We start from the raw sequence: 20,416 nt of genomic DNA, 5'->3' as shown, positions 1-20,416 counted from the left end.
CACGGTTACAACAAAGAATTGTGAGTATATTCAAATGCTATGAGCTTATACATTGTCACAATATGTTATAATTGATGATCTTATAATCTAATTCAATGTGTAGCTAGCCGAGGAGAAAAGTGACGCAACATCTCTTCCGGACCACGTATTATGGAAGGCTGCTCGGGTTGGGAAGGATGGGGCTGTCGTTGAAGCGGTCCAAAATGTTTATGACGAATGTGTAAGTATATGTAACATTATTTCTTTAATTATATCGAAAATTTTGTTAGACATATAATTCATTTTTAATCTCCTCTAATAATATTTCAGGAGACTTTATCCCAAACCCCTTCAACCTAGGTCCAGGATTGCAGGAGCGTACTTAGTCGAGTACTAAATGTTCCTGAGTATTCCGGTCGTGTGAGGGGTAAGGGTTTTGGTGTGACTCCATCGTCATTTTATAAAAAAACAAAAACAAAAAATCCTACCAACAAAGAGGTGATGGAGACCTTGGCAGAGTTAAGGGCACAAGTACTCCAACTGCAAAACGAGAATGCAAGGTATAGAGAGGAAATGTGCGCTTCCGAGGCAAAAGATACTAGTGACCGAGCTAGTATCAATCATCAACCGAAATTTCCCGAGGTAATTATATATGTTATTATGAAATTAAAATAGCACTTTTTTACTTGACACATATACAAGTTAACAATAACATTTATTATTGGTTTAGGGCATTTCACCTTGTCAGCTGTATCTATCGTCACCAACTTATCGCATGGTTGGCAAGGGAAAAGTGCACAATACTTCGGGTGAATTACTTCACCATAATCCCCTCCCGGTGGGATTTATGAAAGTTTCGGTTGACCTCGTATTAGATACGGACGCCCGTCTACCATTACCCGACGTTGTTTCAGAGACAACGTTGATGCGAGAAGCAGTCGGATCCTTTGTTGGTTGGCCGTCAGATCTAATTTTCCCTGATGCCGAGGTATATATGTTCTAAATGATTATGAATATTTAGAATTCACATTTCAATTCAGCTACAATTATGATATTTAATCAATCCTTATTACATGGTAATGTTAGACTCCTACAAGACCCACCCCTAAAGCTGGTAAAGGGATTTCAAGACGCATCGAGTCGGTTGTATCTCAAAAAGAGGTACAAATATATATACCCATTGAATTATATACACAACGATTCTTTTGCATCACAAAAAGTAATGATTTATTTTATATGAATTTTTAGGTTCCCGGTCGAAAGTTGAAAAGCGATGGTAAGGATATTCCAACGAAGGATATTCCAACGAAGGATATTCCAACGAAGGATATTCCAACGACGGCCGGGACAAAATCTCAAATTATGATGCGTCTTGAGAAAATGGTGGAAGAGTCCGATATTATGGACGGGTCCATTCGTAGTATAGATTTTGATGAAGGTGTTTTCGGAAAAGCTCATTTCGAAATAATTGGAAAGGAGGACATGCAACAACTTTTTGAGCACGACGAATTGGGCATCGGTATCATTCATACATACATATGGTACTCCGATCAATCTATAATTTACTTAGTTGAACAATTTATTTACACATTTCAATGAGTAGTCTAATATTTATTATGTTTCTATTTAAGGTATATGTATGACAAATTGATGCGGGGAACTGAATTGTGTAACCGTTTCAATTTTATTGCTGCTTCCCGTGTCAACGCAACGTTAATATCGAAAAATCCAACATCCGTAAAGAATGATCTAGTCGATAGATTCATGGCGGCCGGCGATAATACTACACGCAGTTTGTTTTTTTTACCGTTTAATTCTGGCAACGGGTTAGATTTTCTTTCTAATAATTTCATTCTAATCTATGTATATCTTTTACGTAGAAAATTTTCATTCATCTAAATTTTTGTTTTATTTTACAGTGGCCACTGGGTGTTGGTTGCTATGGATCTTTCGAGACTAATAGTGTATTATCTCGATTCGTTATCGGGTGATTGGAGTAAATATCCGGGTTTGAAGAAGACGGTTGACACGTAAGTGAAATTCCTCTAAATATTCGTGTGTATTTCTATATTTAATTATGTCTGTCAGATTGATCTCAATATACGTTTTTATTTTGTTAGGGCAATACTAAAATTTAGATCGAAAAAGAATTACCGCATTAGGAAGGACATTACCTGGGTCAGAGTTCAGGTATATATTAAGTATCTTATTTTTGCTTATAATAGTGTTTGTTTTTTTGCTTATAATAGTGTTTGTAAGAAATTAACTATATATATATTGTTTGTTTTTCTGTGTAGTGTCCTCAGCAAAATAATTCGGTCGATTGCGGATTTTTTGTATTGAGATTTATGAGAGACATCATTGCGTTGAATCGTATAGACATCCCAAAAATGGTATGGAATAATAACTTAGGGTTTATTTTAATATTATCGAATATTTCATCTAATTTGTTACTAAATCATGAATATGTTTTATTCTCTTAATTGTAGTACTTTGAGGAATACAAAACCTACTCAAGAGCAAATTTGGATGAAATCAAGGATGAATTGTGTCAATTCATTGTTGATCAAAGAATCATATAGCTAGGTTGTATATTGTTGTACATATATGTATGGAATGTTGTTGTTGTATGGTGTTGTTGTATATATGTTGTATATTGTTGTTGTAATTTTACTAAATCATGAATATGTTGTTGTATATTGTTGATCAAAGAATCATATATTAATGTTGTATATATGGAGGATTAATGTTGTATATAAATGGATTCATGTTGTATATATCAATGGATTGATGGTGTATAACATTGGATTAAAGGATGAAATCAATATGAATTTTACACTTTTGCAGCATGCGAACAGGTTACCAATTAAATATCCACTGTTTTCAAACAAATTTTTTTAAAATAACTAACACTTTAGAGGGCGCTTTCTGTAGGAAGCGCCCTCTAAACACTTTACATTGAGAACTTTAGAGGGCGCTTTGTCCAGAAAGCGCCCTCTAAACACTTTACATTGACAACTTTAGAGGGCGCTTTCTGCATAAAGCGCCCTCTAAAGTGTTAGTTATTTTAAAAAAATAAGCGCCCTCTAAACACTTTACATTGACAACTTTAGAGGGCGCTTTTTCCAGAAAGCGCCCTCTAAACACTTTACATTGACAACTTTAGAGGGCGCTTTTTCCAGAAAGCGCCCTCTAAGGTGTCCCTTTATGGACCACTCCAGAGGGCGCTTTTTCATAAAGCGCACTATAATATGGGCCTTTAGACAGCGCTTTCTCCAGGAAAACAAAGCGCTGTCTTTACCTATGCCAGCGCCAGATTAGAGGGCGCTTAAAAGCGCTGTTATAGGCCAAAATAAGCGCCCTCTTTTCCCTTATTTGGCGTAGTGATAGGCTTACCATCTTCCTTAAAATGAATATTGTTGCCTTCATTAGTTAGGATGGATTCCCCCCCCCCCCCCCGAAGGCTTCTTTGACCCTCTTAGCTTGGGCAACAGCTTTCTCAACCTTAGTATTATCAAGCAAACTCTCCTCCAACTTAGCGGTCGGAGAAGATTCTGGTGGGCTCTCTTGAACACGACCTCTCAACAAATCAACCAAACACAATGAGTCCCTTAAAGAAGGATTCTTCAATAGTTTTGCAAAAATGAACTCAATCTTTTCATCACATACTTCAAAGGATAAATTCCCTCTCTTAACATTTATGATGCCCCCCGCCGTAGCTAGGAAGGGCCTTCCTAGAATTATAGGGATTTAACCATTTCCATCGATGTCCATTATCATAAAGTCTACCGGAAAAGAAGTATTCTCCCACTCTCATCGGGATATCTTCTAGCACACCTATAGGTAACTTGACCGATTTATCATAAAGATTCAAAGACATATTGGTAGGTCTCATGTCCCCCGTATCCAACTTCTTACACACTGACAAAAGCATTAGGCTAACAATAACTCTTAAATCCCATAGATCTCTATCAAAGTCCATGGTACTTATATGAAAAAGGATGGAGAAACCTCCTTGATCTTGGAGCTTAGGAATCACCATGTTTTGAATCACGACACTAATATCAATGGTCATGGCCACGATCTCATTATCCTCTGGATTTCTTTTATTGGAAAGGATCTCCTTTAAGAACTTGGCATATGAGGGCATTTGTGTTAGCGCCTCGGTGAAAGGCACACTGGGGTGGATATTCTTGAGAAGTTCCACAAACTTTTTGAATTGAGCTTCCACCTTGGATTTCACAAGCCTTTGTGGGAAAGGAACAATGAGTTTATAAGGAGGAGGAACAACATATGGTGATTCCTTCTCAACCTCTTCAACAACCTTTTTTTAAGTGGTGTTTGCACATTAACTTCAACCTTTATCTCTTTAGATCTAGAACTACCTACTTCTTTACCACTACGGGTTGTCACGACATTCAAATGTTCCTTAGGATTTTGTTCGGGCTTCCCTAGAAATGATCCGGAAGGAACAACAGAAGCAGCTTGTTGTTGTGCCACTTGGGAGATTTGAGTCTCCAACATCTTTGTGTTAGTGACAACATTATCAATCTTAGTGGTCAATTTCCTATGCGCCTCATTAATGAGGAGATTTTGATTTCCAAACTCATCATTTTGACATGTTTAAGTCAAAACAAAATTTTCCATTATAAGTTCAAGGTTACATTTCTTAGGCTCGGTTGTGTAGCTTTTTGGAAACCCGGAGGTCCCATGGATTGTGTAGCTTTTACATGTTAAATTAAGGGTTCTTCCACTGTTTATTTTTCACAAAGTTGGCATTATCTTGGGTGGATCCTCCCGTGAGGATCATTTGATGATCTCTATCAGTATGCCCATTAACTTTGCATATCTCATAGTAGAGTGTGACGGGGGCAACCGAGGCAATAGGGACTAGAATAGTAGGTGCGAAAGGTGCAATGCTACGGGTTTCTATCTTTTGGTAAAGGGCATCCACATTAGCGTTCATCTTATCAAACGCATTAACCTCATACATACCATCGGTCTTAAGAGTAAACTTAATGGATCTTTTTCGCACATTCCCCCACGAATGGTGGTTTTTGGCCATCTTTTCAATCAAATTATAGACTTCATATTGAGAACTATTTATTAGGGCTCCGCCGAAATCCGCATCAAGGGTCATCCTTGTGGAGTAAAGGAGACCATTATAGAAAGTATGGATAATCATCCCCTTCTCGAGCCCATGAAAAGGGAAAAGTCTTAGCAAATCTATATAACACTCATACGCAACAAACTAGGTCTCTCCTTCTTCTTGCCTAAAGTTATTGATCTCATTCCTGACTTGGACCATTTTACTTGGTGAAAAGTATTGTGCTAGAAAGGCCGCTTTCAAATGGGTCAATGAAGTAATAGAATTGGCGGGCAAAGATTGGAGGCAATCCCGCGTGCGGTCTCTTAGAGAAATCAAAATGAGAGTTTTTAGTAAACAACTTTTGAATGAAAAAGAAATTGAATAGAAATATTACTCAAATACAAAATTAGGGCAAACAGGACCCGGGGTTACGATTCATATTTCTAACACTATCATACGATTCTCGTTACACCTATTGCGAGTCTTTGTATAAATTATAGAAAACAAAGATAATTGGGAACTACCTATTTTCGTCAGCGCATTGCCCCTATCATCGACGAATAATTTGTCGGCTTTCGCACTATCCGGATTACTATTCGATGATTCATTACTTTTGCCTAACTATATATTTTCTCAAATTCATATGTCGACTTTCACATCTTTCGAGTTAGGTTGTTTAAAAATTTACGCTCCGTTATCGACACATATCCTTTCAGACTACGGTCGATACCTGAGAATCGCTTACTTTTGTAACGAAGTTGGAATGCATGCACTCAGATTATTAAATAAGTTTAATTAAAATTCTTGCAATCGATAATAATAGATCATATGATAGGTCGTGAAACAATCCCCATAACCCCTAGTCCCTAGGAAACTACTCACTTATGGTGAGGGTGAAAACAACCACGGATGTGTTCATCATCAAACCCATATCAATCACACAAAACAGATGAACAATATAAAGAATGAAAAGAAAACCCTTATTAAATTATAAACATGTTCCACAAATAGCTCTCCCTGAGAGACTTGAGTTACAAAGACAAAATAAAAATTGAAACTTTAGAAAACCAGGAGAAAGAAAATAGAAAACTTGGATGCCCTAAACTCATAACAAGTTATGAGTTTAATAAGAAAAAATAAAAATATCAAATATCCTTAGTTCAAAGTAAAAATATTTGATTCGATTCATATCCAATCAATCCTAAGAGTCACAAATAATAGGAAATATTCTCATTTAATGCACAAAACAACAAACTTGGTCTTTTCTCTCGCCTCCCTGCAACGGCCCGTAGCAACTGATACGGGTGACCGTAGCAGGTCACTACCTTGCCATCTCAAAATTCATCAAAAAGGGTGTTTTGGGGCCATGTTGTTACGGCCTATAGCAGTCCACTGACTTTGTCTTTAAGAATTAGCCAAAAGTGTTGTTTTCGCTTTGTTTCTCTTGCCTTTTATCCCTTCTTGCTTGGATGTTCATTAGACCCCAGAATTCACAATAAAGCATAAACCAAAGAATAAAAGAGGACAAATGAAAGAAAATCGGACGAAAGTGCGGTAAAATGCTAAATGAAAACTACTAGAAAGAACGACGCAAATACCACTTATCAATTATAGGTATTTAAAACCTAGTTACACCATATTTAGCAATGTGAAATTAATATGTAATATTCGTTTGTATTAAATGATGTGTTGTTAGTGCTTTATTTTATCATGCATTATATTGTCATAAATTTTCTTCCTAGAATGATCAACTTAAGAAAAGATACAAGCTTGTTGTTGTGAGATATCCAACAACAAATGGATTTCATGATAAAAGTGATTGAAAATAGTAGATAAATATATTCACTAAATTAGCTATTTTATGCATAAAGATCTGCAATCATAGAGGACATTCAGAATAAAACAAGACATGCATTAAATTTACAAGAAAGGCTTGGAGATTTGTCCCCTTACTTTACTATATATGTTTCTAATGATGTAAAGATACACCACAAGATCAATTTCTGACCTCTTCTGCCACAACATAACACATCATAGATACATAATAGACAAAGTCGTATTTACAGACCATTTCCCAACATATTATCCATTATTGATTTCATATACTCATTCCAAAGTATTCATATCACTGTTTTCCTTACAAATTGAACTTGTGACAACCATGGACTATTTTTACTTTTTCTCATGCTCATTTACAAATGATAGTTTTACAAACAAATCTAAGTTATTACCACTCCCTTTGAAGTCGATATCCTTGTTATTCTATCACTTTATACTTTAAAATACATGTATACTTGCATCTAACATCACACGCTTTCAAGCAAAAAATAGACACAAAAGTGTTTTAGAGAAAATAATGATTGTTTTATCATTACTCACTTGCTCATGAGTATCTTTACATGAGGTTCTTGAGAAGCAAGCATGGTTCGCTAACTCAGGTGCTTCTCACCATCTTACTCCCAATGTTCATTTCTTGCATGCCAAGAAACATTATGCATGTCCAAATAGTGGTTGTGTTGCCAATAGTGGGTCCTTAGAAATTACATGCATAAGTTCTTTTTGTGTTATCCCTAAATTTAAGCATCATTCTCCTTTATTTTTTAGTGACATTCTTCATGTTACTTGTGTTACACGTAATTTTCTATTTGTTTCAAAGTTTTCTAAGGATAATTATGTGGTGTTTGAATTTATATCTAACAAATTCTATGTGAAATCTTAGGATTCTAAGCATATTCCCCTTGGAGGCTTTCTTGATTCAAGTGGCCTCTATTGTTTTCCAAACCTGGTTGTGGGACCTAATAAGTCTGGCCTTTTCAAAGCAAAATAGCTTATTTTCCTTACCTAAGCATATTAACTCTATTTCGTATTCAGTAGTTTCTAATTACAATAAATCTAGTCCTAACTCTTTATTCATGATGTCTTGGCAAGTCACATAGGATTCATGCACCATTATCTTCTGCCACCTATCATTATTCATGATCCTTTTTAAGTGATCCACACTGATCTTTGGGACCCTGCACCTCATCCATCAAACTCAGGATTCTCATATTATATACTCCCTCCGTCCCACAATAAGTGACCCATTTAGAATAAAAAAAGTGTCACAAAATAAATGATTCATTTCAATTTTTAATGCATCTTTTCCAACTCTGCCCTCTAATTAATATTACTTTCATTATTCCCAAATACTTGATAAGGGGTACTTTAGTAAAGATATCCTTCTCTCTCTTTCATTTATTTTTTTCTAAATCTGTATGAAATAGTCAATTGGGCCACTCATTGTGGGATGGAGGAAGTAACATTTTTGGATGCCTTCACAAAAAACACATGGATATTTTTTCTTACAATAAAAGTCAAAACCTTTTCTAACCTCCAAGTTATTCCTCAACTTTTTCAAGACACAATTCAACACTACTATTAAAGCAGTTCAATCAGATAATGGAGGAGAATTCAGGCCATTCGTCAAGTTTCTCACTGAATTGGACATATCTCACTAGCTCACATGTCTTATTTTTTGACTTGGTTATAAGTCCATTTTTTGTTAATACTTATCTACAAAAGTGAAAATGAGAGAAAAAACTAAATTCTCAAAAGGTTTTGGCTTAAATGCACTTTTAGTCCCCTTAGTTTATGCGTTTTAAACTATTGATTCCTCTATTACAAAATCAATGATTTTGATCCCTTAATTTTGATGGTCTTTAAATTTTTGTGGTCCTCATCCACTCTTATATATGTAGCAATGATGATTAGGATAAAAAAATATTTTTAATTAAATGACAAGGATGACTAGGATACTTATTTTTTAAAAATTAAATTAATTAAAATTTTTGAAGTTAAAGTTTTGGACATAAAACCCATGCTACAATACCATTTAAGTAACCAATGATATCAAAGACTTTGATATTGATAAGTTATATATACACTTATCTTATATTTTAGAAAATTGAGATATTGATAAGTTATATATACACTTATCTTATATTTTATAAAACCAATATGGACTTAATATAGAATATTATTCCTTCTTCATAATACAATCTCTCTCATTTTCTCTCTTTACATATTTTCTTCTTCTTCTAATCAATCATCAATTTTTTCCACAGTGAAAATACTTCACTTCTTTTTTAACTATTTAATTTCTTTTAACTATTTAATTTCTAAAAAAAAAAATTCATTGGAGAACAAGTTAGTTTTTTTGTAAGTATTTTTAATTTTTAGTTTGGGTTTGATTTATTTATTATATGCTTCAGTTCAAAAACTGTTTGAGCATTATGGATTTTTTTTTGAGAGTCCTAATTGTAACAGACAAGGAGTGAATAAGATCAAGTAATAGTACAACTAGGTTAAGCGGGTCTTTTTGAGATAAGTACATACATTATAGAACTTTACAAAACAATGGTAGCTCTTAAAACATAAACTGTCCACGTGAAAATTGGACAAGTTTGTTATTATTGAATCCAATTATCCCAAACATAGAGGAAAACAATAAGCCGCTAATGAGTCCCATTTTTTGTTAATACAAATCTAAAAATTACTAAAACGAGAGAGAGAAAAAAACTGAATTCTTAAGAATACTCCCGCAAGAAAATAATTAAATAACGAAACAATTCGTTAGTATATTTTCTTTTATGAGATAATTAGTTAAAGATAAATATACTATTATATTTTATCTTATGGTAAGTTAAAATAGTTTCTTTTTACTTAACTTATAAATTAGTTAAAAGGTTTTTTTTAGTATGCGTTGCTTTTTAACTTCGAGTAAAACATAATATATCGTATCAAAATGATATTCTTACGTCCAAATCATATATATATATATATATATATATATATATATATATATATATATATATATATATATAATAATAATATTTCATTCTTTATTAATTTAATGAATAGTAAAATATTATAATAATGAAGTTGATGTCAGCTTCTTCTCGAGTTCTTGAAAACTCTTTTCACACTGAATATTCCACACATAAGCTTGAACCTTTCAAGTCAACTGAGTCAAAGGAAATGCCAACTTCAAAAAGTCTTCGATAAACCTTTTGTAGTAACCAGCCAAAACAAGAAAACTTTTGATTTTAGTAACAGACTTCAAAGTCTCCCACTACAACACTGCCTCTATCTTTGGTGGATCCATTGTGATACCACCACTCGATATTACATGAGCAAGGAAACTCACTTCTTTCAACTAGAACTCACACTTAGATAAATTCACATACAACTTATTTTATTTCAAGGTATGCAACATAACTTTCAAATGATCTGCATGCTCTTCATCAGACTTAGAATATATCAAAATATCCTCGATGAACACAACCATAAACTGATATAGATACGGATGGAAAATCCCATTCATGTACTCCATGAACACTCCATGCGCGTTAGACACACCAAACAACATCATCGGATACTCATATTGACCATATCTCGTTCTGAATGCAATATTTAGAATATCTTCTATTTTCACTCGAATCTGGTGATAACTCGATTGCAAATCAATCTTACTGAACACACAAGCACCGACCAACTGATCCATCAAATCGTCAATTCTAAGAAAAGGATACTTATTCTTGATATTAACCTTGTCCAACTGTCGATAGTCAACACCCAACCTCATGCTACCATCTTTCTTTTTGACTAATAACACAGACGCTCCCCAAAGTGAAATGTTTGGTCGAACAAACTTCTTCTCAAGTAGATCCTAAAACTGTTTCTTCAGCTCACTCAGCTTCAAAACAAACATCCTATACGGCGCCATCGACACATGACTAGTACCAGTTACTAAGTATATAACAAACTCCACCTCACGCTCTTGTGGCAAATCATTAACGTCATCTGGAAATGCTTTTGGAAACTCACACACAATAGGTAGATCAATAATCATTCTCTCGCTTCCCCCTCAAAAGGTTGCGATCACCATGGACACTTGAGCATTCTCTCTCTCTCTCTCTCTCTCTCTCTCTCTCTCTCTCTCTCTCTCTCTCTCTCTCTCTCTCTCTCTCACACACACACACACACACACACACACACACACACACACACACACACACACACACACACAAGGACATCCCTACGTGCCTTGCGGTCATGAAACTCGACTTCGTACTCTTTTCTAATTCAAGAAACTTCACCGATTTATCAAAACAATTGATATACATATGGTTAAACTCAAACTAATTCATTCATAAAATATCATTAAGTTGACTTAGAGGTAAATAGACTATTATATTTTATTTTATGGTAAGTTAAAATAGTTTCTTTTTACTTAACTTATAAATTAGTTAAAAGTTTTTTTTTTAGTATGTGTTGCTTTTTAACTTCGAGTAAAACATAACATATCGTATCAAAATAATATTCTTACGTCCAAATCATACATATATACAATATTTCACTCTTTATTAATTCAATGAATAGTAAAATATTATAATTTTTTTTTATAAATAATTATTTTTTATTTTTGCTTAAAAGGTACCGATATAAAATTATGATATTAACTAACTTCGTAATTACATTAACCAATATTTTATATTTCATTAATCAATTTTATTTTATTACTAAAAATTATTTTAATATTTGAACGTTTATTAACCAACTTCATCACTTTATTAAACAAAATTGTAATTTCCACGCGACTATGTATTCTTACTTACTCAATAAAACGAAAAATCAATTTCATTCATATATTTGCTTTATTTTAATTCAAAATTAGTCTCACGATTGTGATATAAATGATGATGTACGGTAGCATGTAATATGGTGATATTAGGGAATGTAATGTTTATTTTTCTTTTCTCTTTTTTTCGTTTGTGTAATACTCCATATACCCTTAAATGCTCAATTGGTGGTCAGTTGAGGTCAATAGAGTAATTAATAAACTCATAAGAGATCAATTTTTATTAAAAGTGATTGACCTTTATTAATTAATACCCAAAGGAACATTTTGATAACATTAATAATGAGTCAATTGATCTAGTAGTAAGAAAATATCAATTGAGATATTTTTTTTATCAACTTTTAATACTAATCACACATATTATATATTATATTATATTATGTGTATGAGGTGAAAAGAAGGGGGGGAAATTGGGTAAGAGAAAAAAAGGAAGAAGGATATCAGAAGGGAAAAGAAACAAAAAGGAAGAGAAAGAAGAAAAAAAGGAGAAGAGAAAGAAAGAAGAGGAAACTTGGAGGAAGAAGAATTGAAAAAGAAGTGGAAAACATCAACCATCAAACCAAGTCTTTTCCATCATCTTCATCTCCAAGGTGAATTCTTAGTTAGAATTTTGGGGGATTTAGAAACTATCAGGGTTCCAAGGATCTAAACATGGTTTATGAATTGTGTTGTTGTTGTTAACCATTATTCGATGTTCTTTTTCCTATGTATGTTGTGGTTGTCTTGGATTCTATGTTTGTACATGTTATCATTAATACTTTGTGATGGAATTAGGGTTTACGTTGAATCATAAAATAGTTAGAAATAGCATGATAGTGTTCTCTCTTGATTATGAAAACTTCTATAAACAATTATTCTACATGTTCTTCATGTGTTGGTTATGTTGTTGTGATTAGGTGTTATAGTTGTTGTTTGATTATATGCTCCATGAATAAGGGAAATCTATAGAGTGTATAAATGTTGTGTGATGAACCCATAATATGTATTATTGGAACGCCTTGATGATTGGTCTGTTAGAAGTGAAGTAAAAATTATGCGAAATTGGAAATTTTGAGTTTTTATATGAAAAATATCAGTATAGGTAGACACATACGGGTCATAGGTCGACCTAATACCTTCATAGTTCGACACCCATGCCTCAATATTGAAACATGTAGCCTCTATTCGTCAGGTCGCCTCTCATAGGTCGACCTGAGACCTTCATGGGTCGGCACATTGCCTTTATATGTCAACCTATAGACTTAATTCCTTGAAAAAATGGAATTTGTCACCCATGAGGGTCAAACCTGAAACCTCTTTGTAATGGTGCAAGCCTTACCATCAAGCCAAGGCTAATGTTGTTGAATACTTAGGAAATTGTATCCTATATATTTTTCTAAACTTTTACCATGATTAGATGCATTTCATTGATATTGTTTAAGTGTATTAAACAATTAGAATGAGATATAAACTAAGAACAAAATTATGTTAAGTTGATCAGGAGGATGCTTTACGAGAATGGTAATTGTTGATTCGTTGTTTCCATCATAAAATGGAAACCATACCTCTGATTGCTATGAGACTTGAAGCTTTGGAAAGATAATCCAATGGGTTATTGCATGGTGATAAGAGACCATAAATTAACCAACGATGCTCGGTATGGGTTGTGATGGCTACATACTTTATGTGAACTACTTATGTATGATTTATGTTTGACTTGTTTGTGTCTTATGGAGGTTATGAATTATATCATGATGCATGCTCTATATTATGGATTGTTATAGAATAATTTTCGACATATTAAATTGTTATAAGTTCTTATGTTATAGAAATTATTCTTTATTTATACTTATCCTTTGAGCTATAAAATAAGAATAAAGGTTATAGAATATAAAATAAGTTCTTATGTTATAGAATAATAAGAAATTAAATTGTTATAGAATAATTTCTAATCATAAGGATTGTTATAAAGAACATAAGAACTTGTGCTCACATATTAGAGATTGAATAATTTGAAGATCATCAGAATGTTCGACCATGATCCTTTGGATGTCTATATATAATGGGTATCCTAACTCAAGAAATGACTATAAGTATTTATGTCATTTGGTTGCATATAGTAAAAGATTTTGAAAGACAACTCGAGCTATATTGTGACATAAATCAGTCGGATAATGTTTCAACAATTGTTTTATAAAGTTCATTTACTTATAGGTTGTTGTTGTTGAAGGATAGAACATATAGATAGGAATTTTATGTTAGCTGACTTACTAATCAAAGACTTGACATATAAGGTCTTTCATATGATTGTTGTCACTAAGGATGTCCTAAATTAGTGGGAGTCACACATTCTTTATGTTTTGTAATATTATTTTGATATTGATACCGACTTTATGATAAGATTATTTGCAGAAATAAAGTTTATGAGGTTATTATTGTTATAATAATTTTTGTATCATTTGTGCAAATATTGAATTTGCAAACTTCAGTTTGATCTCAATAAAGAATCTAGTTGGGCCAGTTGGAAAGATACATGATTTAGAGATCACATTACATGAATTTTTCATGTCACTCATCCATATCGATCTATGTCATCAAGTACATTGATGCGGTGGTCGTGGGGGTTTTGTCACGTTGTATGTCAGTGACAACAACCGCGGTGGTCCCATTATTGATGTATGAGGTGGACCAGATTGTAAAGTTGAAATCTAAAGATAAATAGCACTCGGATGCGCCCCTAAAGAATTGTGATATAATTATTAAAAATATTTTGCCCAAGTGAGAGATTGTTAGAATATTTTATAATTTGAATATTATTTAATTATTATATTCCAATAATTATTATGTGGGCATATATATTTTAATTATATTATCTATTTATCAAATTAAGAGCCTCAATTGATTAAGTGGTCAAATAAATTTAAAATACTATTTAGATTTCTATTTAGCAATTAATTAATTAGATATGGACTCAAATATGAGTGAATGTCAGGATGACTCATTTCAGAATAATGGTAATCCTAATTAGTCATCACCTTATATATAGGTTATGGTCCCCAATATATCGTACACAAGCAATTTATCTATTCTCTCCATCTGAAGAGTATTCAAGACATTAAGAGTAACAGTTGAGGAAGAACCATACAAGTCACCAGATATTCGTTGTTTATCTTCTAGCTTTCAGGATCACCGCTAATAAAACTTTCTCAATAGATCCAGGTATTCCTGCAATCTTTTTTCTCATATACTAACATGTTGTAGATCCTATACATGTTTGTATTATCTATTCAATTCTGCACTAAAATATATGCCATAATATAAACAACATGTATATATAATTAATTGATATTGAGAATATGTCTTAGATGAATAATCATTCATAGTCATGAATATTTTGCAAATGATATTACGGTGTTTTGCAAGGGAGTCTTAAATCTAGGAGAGCCATCAAGAAATTCTTAGATACTCGTGCTAATGCTTTAGGTTAGAGAATCAATGTTGGTAAATCCTCTCTAGCCATAATTTTAATTTTGCAAATTATATTAAATTATGTCAAATAATTAATTAATTAATTATTCTTGAAAATAATAAAGAATAATTATATTAATAAAATGTTAATATTTAAATATAAATAATAATATTAATTATATTTTTCTAATTAACGTGACAAAAATGTGTTACGAAACATGTCATAAATTAAAGTATCATCTAAACAAATATAAAAGGGAGTAAAAAAATTCATAAATATTAAATAGAGAGAAAAAAAATTTAAAATGAATTAAAAATTAAAAAAGAAAAACAAAATAAGAGAGAAAAAATACACTTAATCCTTAAAACTATTAAAACAAAGATCAGCAACGATGATTTTCTTTAACTCATTTTATCCATCAATTAATACTTTTTTTCTTATCACTATACAACTATAATGCACACTAAAACCATCATGTTAATACTTTTTTTAAAAATATTCAAATTAATCAACGATATAAGTCTTAAATTTTTTTAAAACGAAAACCATCCTAATATGAAATGTTGTAATATGTTACACAAACTATTAAAGCCACCAAATAAGTAAGTTAATCAATTATATGTGTGACAATTCCCTCAAATGTTTGTACATGCATCTATTTGATTATGTTTATCCTGTGATAATGAAAATTAAATAGTATAACTATTTAGATGAACAAATCAAGAAATTAGTGCCTATGAATTATTAAACTATTGAAAACATGCCATTTTGGATGAGCATTACCATGTAAAAATATGCACAATTCTAAAAGAAAAATAAGAAAACCACATTAAGTATAAACATAAATTAGAAAATGAAAGTTTTTTATATATTAAATATCTCTTTCTCCTTAAACAAAGAAGTAGACCCCTATAAATAAATTCACATAAAAAGCATCCCTTTGAAGCATAATTTAAACTATGGAAAGAAATTCGACCCTTTTATCTCTTTCCTTTTTATTCTATTACTCCTCTACGATGTTTTATATATATATATATATATAGAAAGAGAGAGATAGATAGAGAGAGATATAATATATCTAAACAATAAACCGATCAAATACATTGATTATTCAATGAACCTAAAAATGAGTTGTCTCTTGTATAAAGGAATAAGGTACTAGTAATTAATAAAATATATAATATTATTTTGGGTTGAAGGCCTCCCACCGATCATACTAAAATATTTGATTTCGCTATATTGATGGTGGTAGGAAGAAATTTTTTAATATAATATTTAAACTCATTCTAAACTTATTTAAAACGAGTTTTAGTTTAATTTTTCATCTTCGTCGGAGATTAGGACGGAAAACAAAAAATAATTGGGGATTTGGATTTGGGCACGAGAGTCTCTGCCTGGTGTAGGAAGGCTGATTGCGCATATTGAAGAAAAAGTTGTGCGTCCGAAAGGTTCAACAGAATTTGCGCAAGTTTGACATCTGATGTCAGAATGGCTCTTATTATGCCTTTTAAAGTCACCCGAGTACGTTTCACGCCCAAAAATAGCATTTTAATCATTTCTACAATTTTAGCAATTTCTCGTTTTATTTCCACAATTTTAACAATTTTTGTTTTATTTTTAATATTATTAGTATTAAGGTTTCATTTTCAGTATTTAAACACTTTTGGGTGTGACCGTCAATGCTATTTTTTATCATAATAAAATTCAATAATTTTCTCTTTCTGCTGGATTCTAGAGGATTATCTTATTGGTTTGTCGTTTGCAAACTTGTGTTTCATTCTAGTTTTAGCGCTTGCTAACCATGCGTGATTTCGACTACGTCAAATGACATCAAAACATATTTTCTCATGTTTCTTTTTGTAGCTTAATCAACCATGAGAGAATAACCGATTAGGATTCCATTGGATGGAAACTATCATGTTGTTATTGCTGAAAATTTGAATTTTGAAGAAGAAGAACCCGACAAGGAATAAATATTTGATTATGGGAATTGACATTATAACCCTAACTATCGAGTGGGGGCTGGCATTTCATTGTAAACGATGGCAGTGGAAGAGTTTATGGATTAGCATATCGACGTTGACATATTCTTCGACGTCATGGGCGTCCCTGATGATAAGCAATTTAAGATGGTGGCAATCAGGTTGCAGAGTAGTGTTGTTGTCTGATGGGATACGCTTATTATTCAGAGGCAAAAATGGAAATAGTCAGTCAGAACTTAGCTAATGGTGAAATAATTGATGCTGGAGCAGTTTTTACCAGAAGATTATAAGCAAGTTATTTATAAGATATATATTGAATGTGTCCAGGGAAAGAAAATTGTGGCATAATACACAGTCAAGTTCATATGTTTTTCTAAGCGCAATGAACTAGAAGAATCAGAGAACCATAAAGTGGCTCGATATACTAATGGCTTAAAAGGATATCTGCAGAAGAATATGAGTTTACAGATTGTATGTGTAACACCCTAAACCCGAAACTTATATAAAAATATTTAAGCGACAATTCAAGGTGTCATTACGACAACCATAAAAAAAATCAAAAATATTTAACAACTTACAGCAGAAATTAACATAATAGTAACTTCAAAAATCAAATTTCACAAATAAAGTATTAGGCTTTAAACCACAAAATCCAACATTAACTCAAATTAAAAAAAAACACCTTATTCCATTTGTTATAAGTCTAAGCATTTAACTGACTAAAAATGATAACGATAAATGAAGATGAGCTACAAGAAGCTATATTCCACTCACGATAACTAAACTCTACTCCTAATTATTTTCAAGATGTCCATGGTGGACAACATAAAGTAAAGGGGTGAGAATATGCTTAAATATGCTAGCAGTGTAAAATATCAAGAAGGGTAGCCCAAACAATAACAACAACAATCATCAACAAGACTGTATTTACACCACAATCATCAATTCACATATATCAACTTATATGCAATGTGACAACACCTCGACTCTATATGCATGTGATACCAATTCTACAATGGTTCTTCATATAAACCGAGTCCCAACATCTGAACTCCGAGCCCCCTCATATGAGCTTCATGCCCTATCTCTAAGCTTGGGACAAATCACAAGTCCTCACATTTTAACTTGTGACTCATCTCTTTCACAACAACGATAATATATGATGTATGACATACAAGATGCAATGATAACAAAACAACAATGATTATAAACCCACATCTGATTATAAACAATCATGCATTTAAACACATAAACAATAGTTCTCACTTCGAACTACACATCTCAACAATCATCAACAAGTAATTACAACACCTCACATAATTATACTTGCATTTCACATCATATATTCACACATCGAATAAACATCCACATAACACTCAATCATATTAATTCATTCATTTACAACAATTAATCGTTCGTTTGTTATCATTCATTATTATGTAACGAGTAAAATAATTAATTTTCACAAATTACAGGACCCATCTAGCCTCTTAATACATCACTACGAGATAGTCATACGCGTTAGCTTTCCAACACTTCAAATTAAACTTCGTTTGGATTTACGGAACTAAAGTTATGGCAAAATCGATCAGATAGAATAATAAGTTTCAACTAAGCAATTTTTCAAAATTTAACTAACATTAATTGATTGCAACAAGCCATCAATCGTTTGACATCGTTTCTTATTACATGTTGTCTATGTTATTTTTCAATTTTTGGATGAGAATAATCGATTGATTAAGGAGAATTAATCGATTGACATAGTTTGATTTTTTAGATTTTTCCCAATTTTCACGCGATCAGTCGATTAACATCAGCCACATTCCCAAAAATCCCAATCTTAGATCATGTTCGCTTCATCCTCTCAATTCCTTAGCCCTCATACATCATACCAAATTTATATTGTAACATCCAAGCACATCATATCATGAAACTAACATCATGAATCAATCTCATAACAATTAATCATGTCATAACACAAATCAAATCATAAATCACAACAATTGGACATACAATTTGCACAACTTGCATCAAGAATACATAAACACAACAAAGATGGAAAAATCAAAAGAAATACCTAAAAGAGGATGAAGATCCCTCTCTATCCTTCATACAATATACACCCATATAAAAATAATCTTCCCCTTACCTTGAATTTCCAGCAAAGCAAGGCTCAAGCTCCTCAACAATGGTGTTTTTCTTCCCAGATCCTAGGTTGCCTCCTTGCATCTTTTCTCGTGTTCCAAAATACTTCATCCGCCTTATAAAAAGTGTTTCATTTACACTTTTTCTTTGTCTCAAAATAATTGTCCGTTTACATTATTAATGTAGTATTTATTATTCTTTTTCCACTAATCTACCCCTATTTATTAACTTTCATTCTATTCAACTACTTTATTAATTATATTTAATAGGGGTATTTTAGTAAATGACGTTTTTTTTACTAAAACCAATTCTTCTAATCATTTTCTTAAGAACCGCGCATTGCCCAAATATAAGACACTTTTTATTTTTATGAGACAGATGGAGTAATAAGTAGTGTAAAAAGGTCTACCCATCACTTTTTCTAATTAAACCAAAACCTAATTTCCCTTAATTAGGTTATTCCTCACTACCCTTAACTAGCTTCTCTCTCGTGCTACTACTCCTCTTACTAACTTCTAATTGCTTTTATTTTTAATTATTTAATTCCAATAATTCAATTATCCACCAAATTTTATTATTTTCCTTGTTTTTCTACGACCACCTTATTTTTAATTATTCCACTTAACTTAAATTAATTAAAATAAATCTAATTAGTGTTTACCATCCTCTTAACTCTTTCCAATACCCTCCAAAACACATACATTCTCCAATCATCCAAATAAAATCATATAAGTCACTTAATAATTTAAATAAAATGCAACTAAATTAAATTAAACTAATTAATTGAATTCCGAATATTATAACTCTCCCTCACTTATTTAATTTTCGTCCTCAAAAATTACTCAAAGGAAATAGAGTCAGATATGACTCTCTCATCTCATTATCCAGCTCCCATGTCATGCTGCCTCCAGCAGGTCCTCCCTACAACACCTTCACCAGCGCAATCTCCTTGCTTCACAAGTGCTTCACTTTGCAATCCTCTACTCTCAAGGGAGATGCCTCAACGACCAAGTTCTCCCTAACTTGCACATCGTCCACTTGAATCACATGAGACAAATCGGGAATATACTTCCTCATCTGAGACATATGAAATA

At 32.3% G+C, this 20,416-nt stretch overlaps 1 protein-coding gene across 1 annotated transcript; it reads right to left on the bottom strand.

The window, feature by feature from the left end:
• Positions 1-3,670: 3,670 nt before the first annotated feature.
• Positions 3,671-4,503, bottom strand: LOC127138196 (uncharacterized). Its single transcript, XM_051064588.1, has 2 exons — positions 4,369-4,503; positions 3,671-4,303 (listed from the first exon to the last, which is right to left on the bottom strand). Exons 1-2 carry the CDS (start codon positions 4,501-4,503, stop codon positions 3,671-3,673), a joined length of 768 nt encoding a protein of 255 aa, XP_050920545.1.
• Positions 4,504-20,416: the final 15,913 nt, after the last annotated feature.

Source organism: Lathyrus oleraceus, chromosome 4 (genome assembly GCF_024323335.1).
Source record: "Lathyrus oleraceus cultivar Zhongwan6 chromosome 4, CAAS_Psat_ZW6_1.0, whole genome shotgun sequence".
Classification (NCBI taxonomy): Eukaryota; Viridiplantae; Streptophyta; class Magnoliopsida; order Fabales; family Fabaceae; genus Lathyrus; species Lathyrus oleraceus.
This window is presented reverse-complemented; position numbering and strand designations above follow the sequence as displayed.

Excerpts from the sequence above, each read along its gene's own strand:
- LOC127138196 (XM_051064588.1), bottom strand. The coding sequence starts at position 4,503 with ATGTTGGAGACTCAAATCTCCCAAGTGGCACAACAACAAGCTGCTTCT. Across the intron at positions 4,304-4,368 it reads CAACCCGTAGTGGTAAAGAA|GTTGTTGAAGAGGTTGAGAA; the intron begins GTAGGTAGTTCT and ends ACTTAAAAAAAG.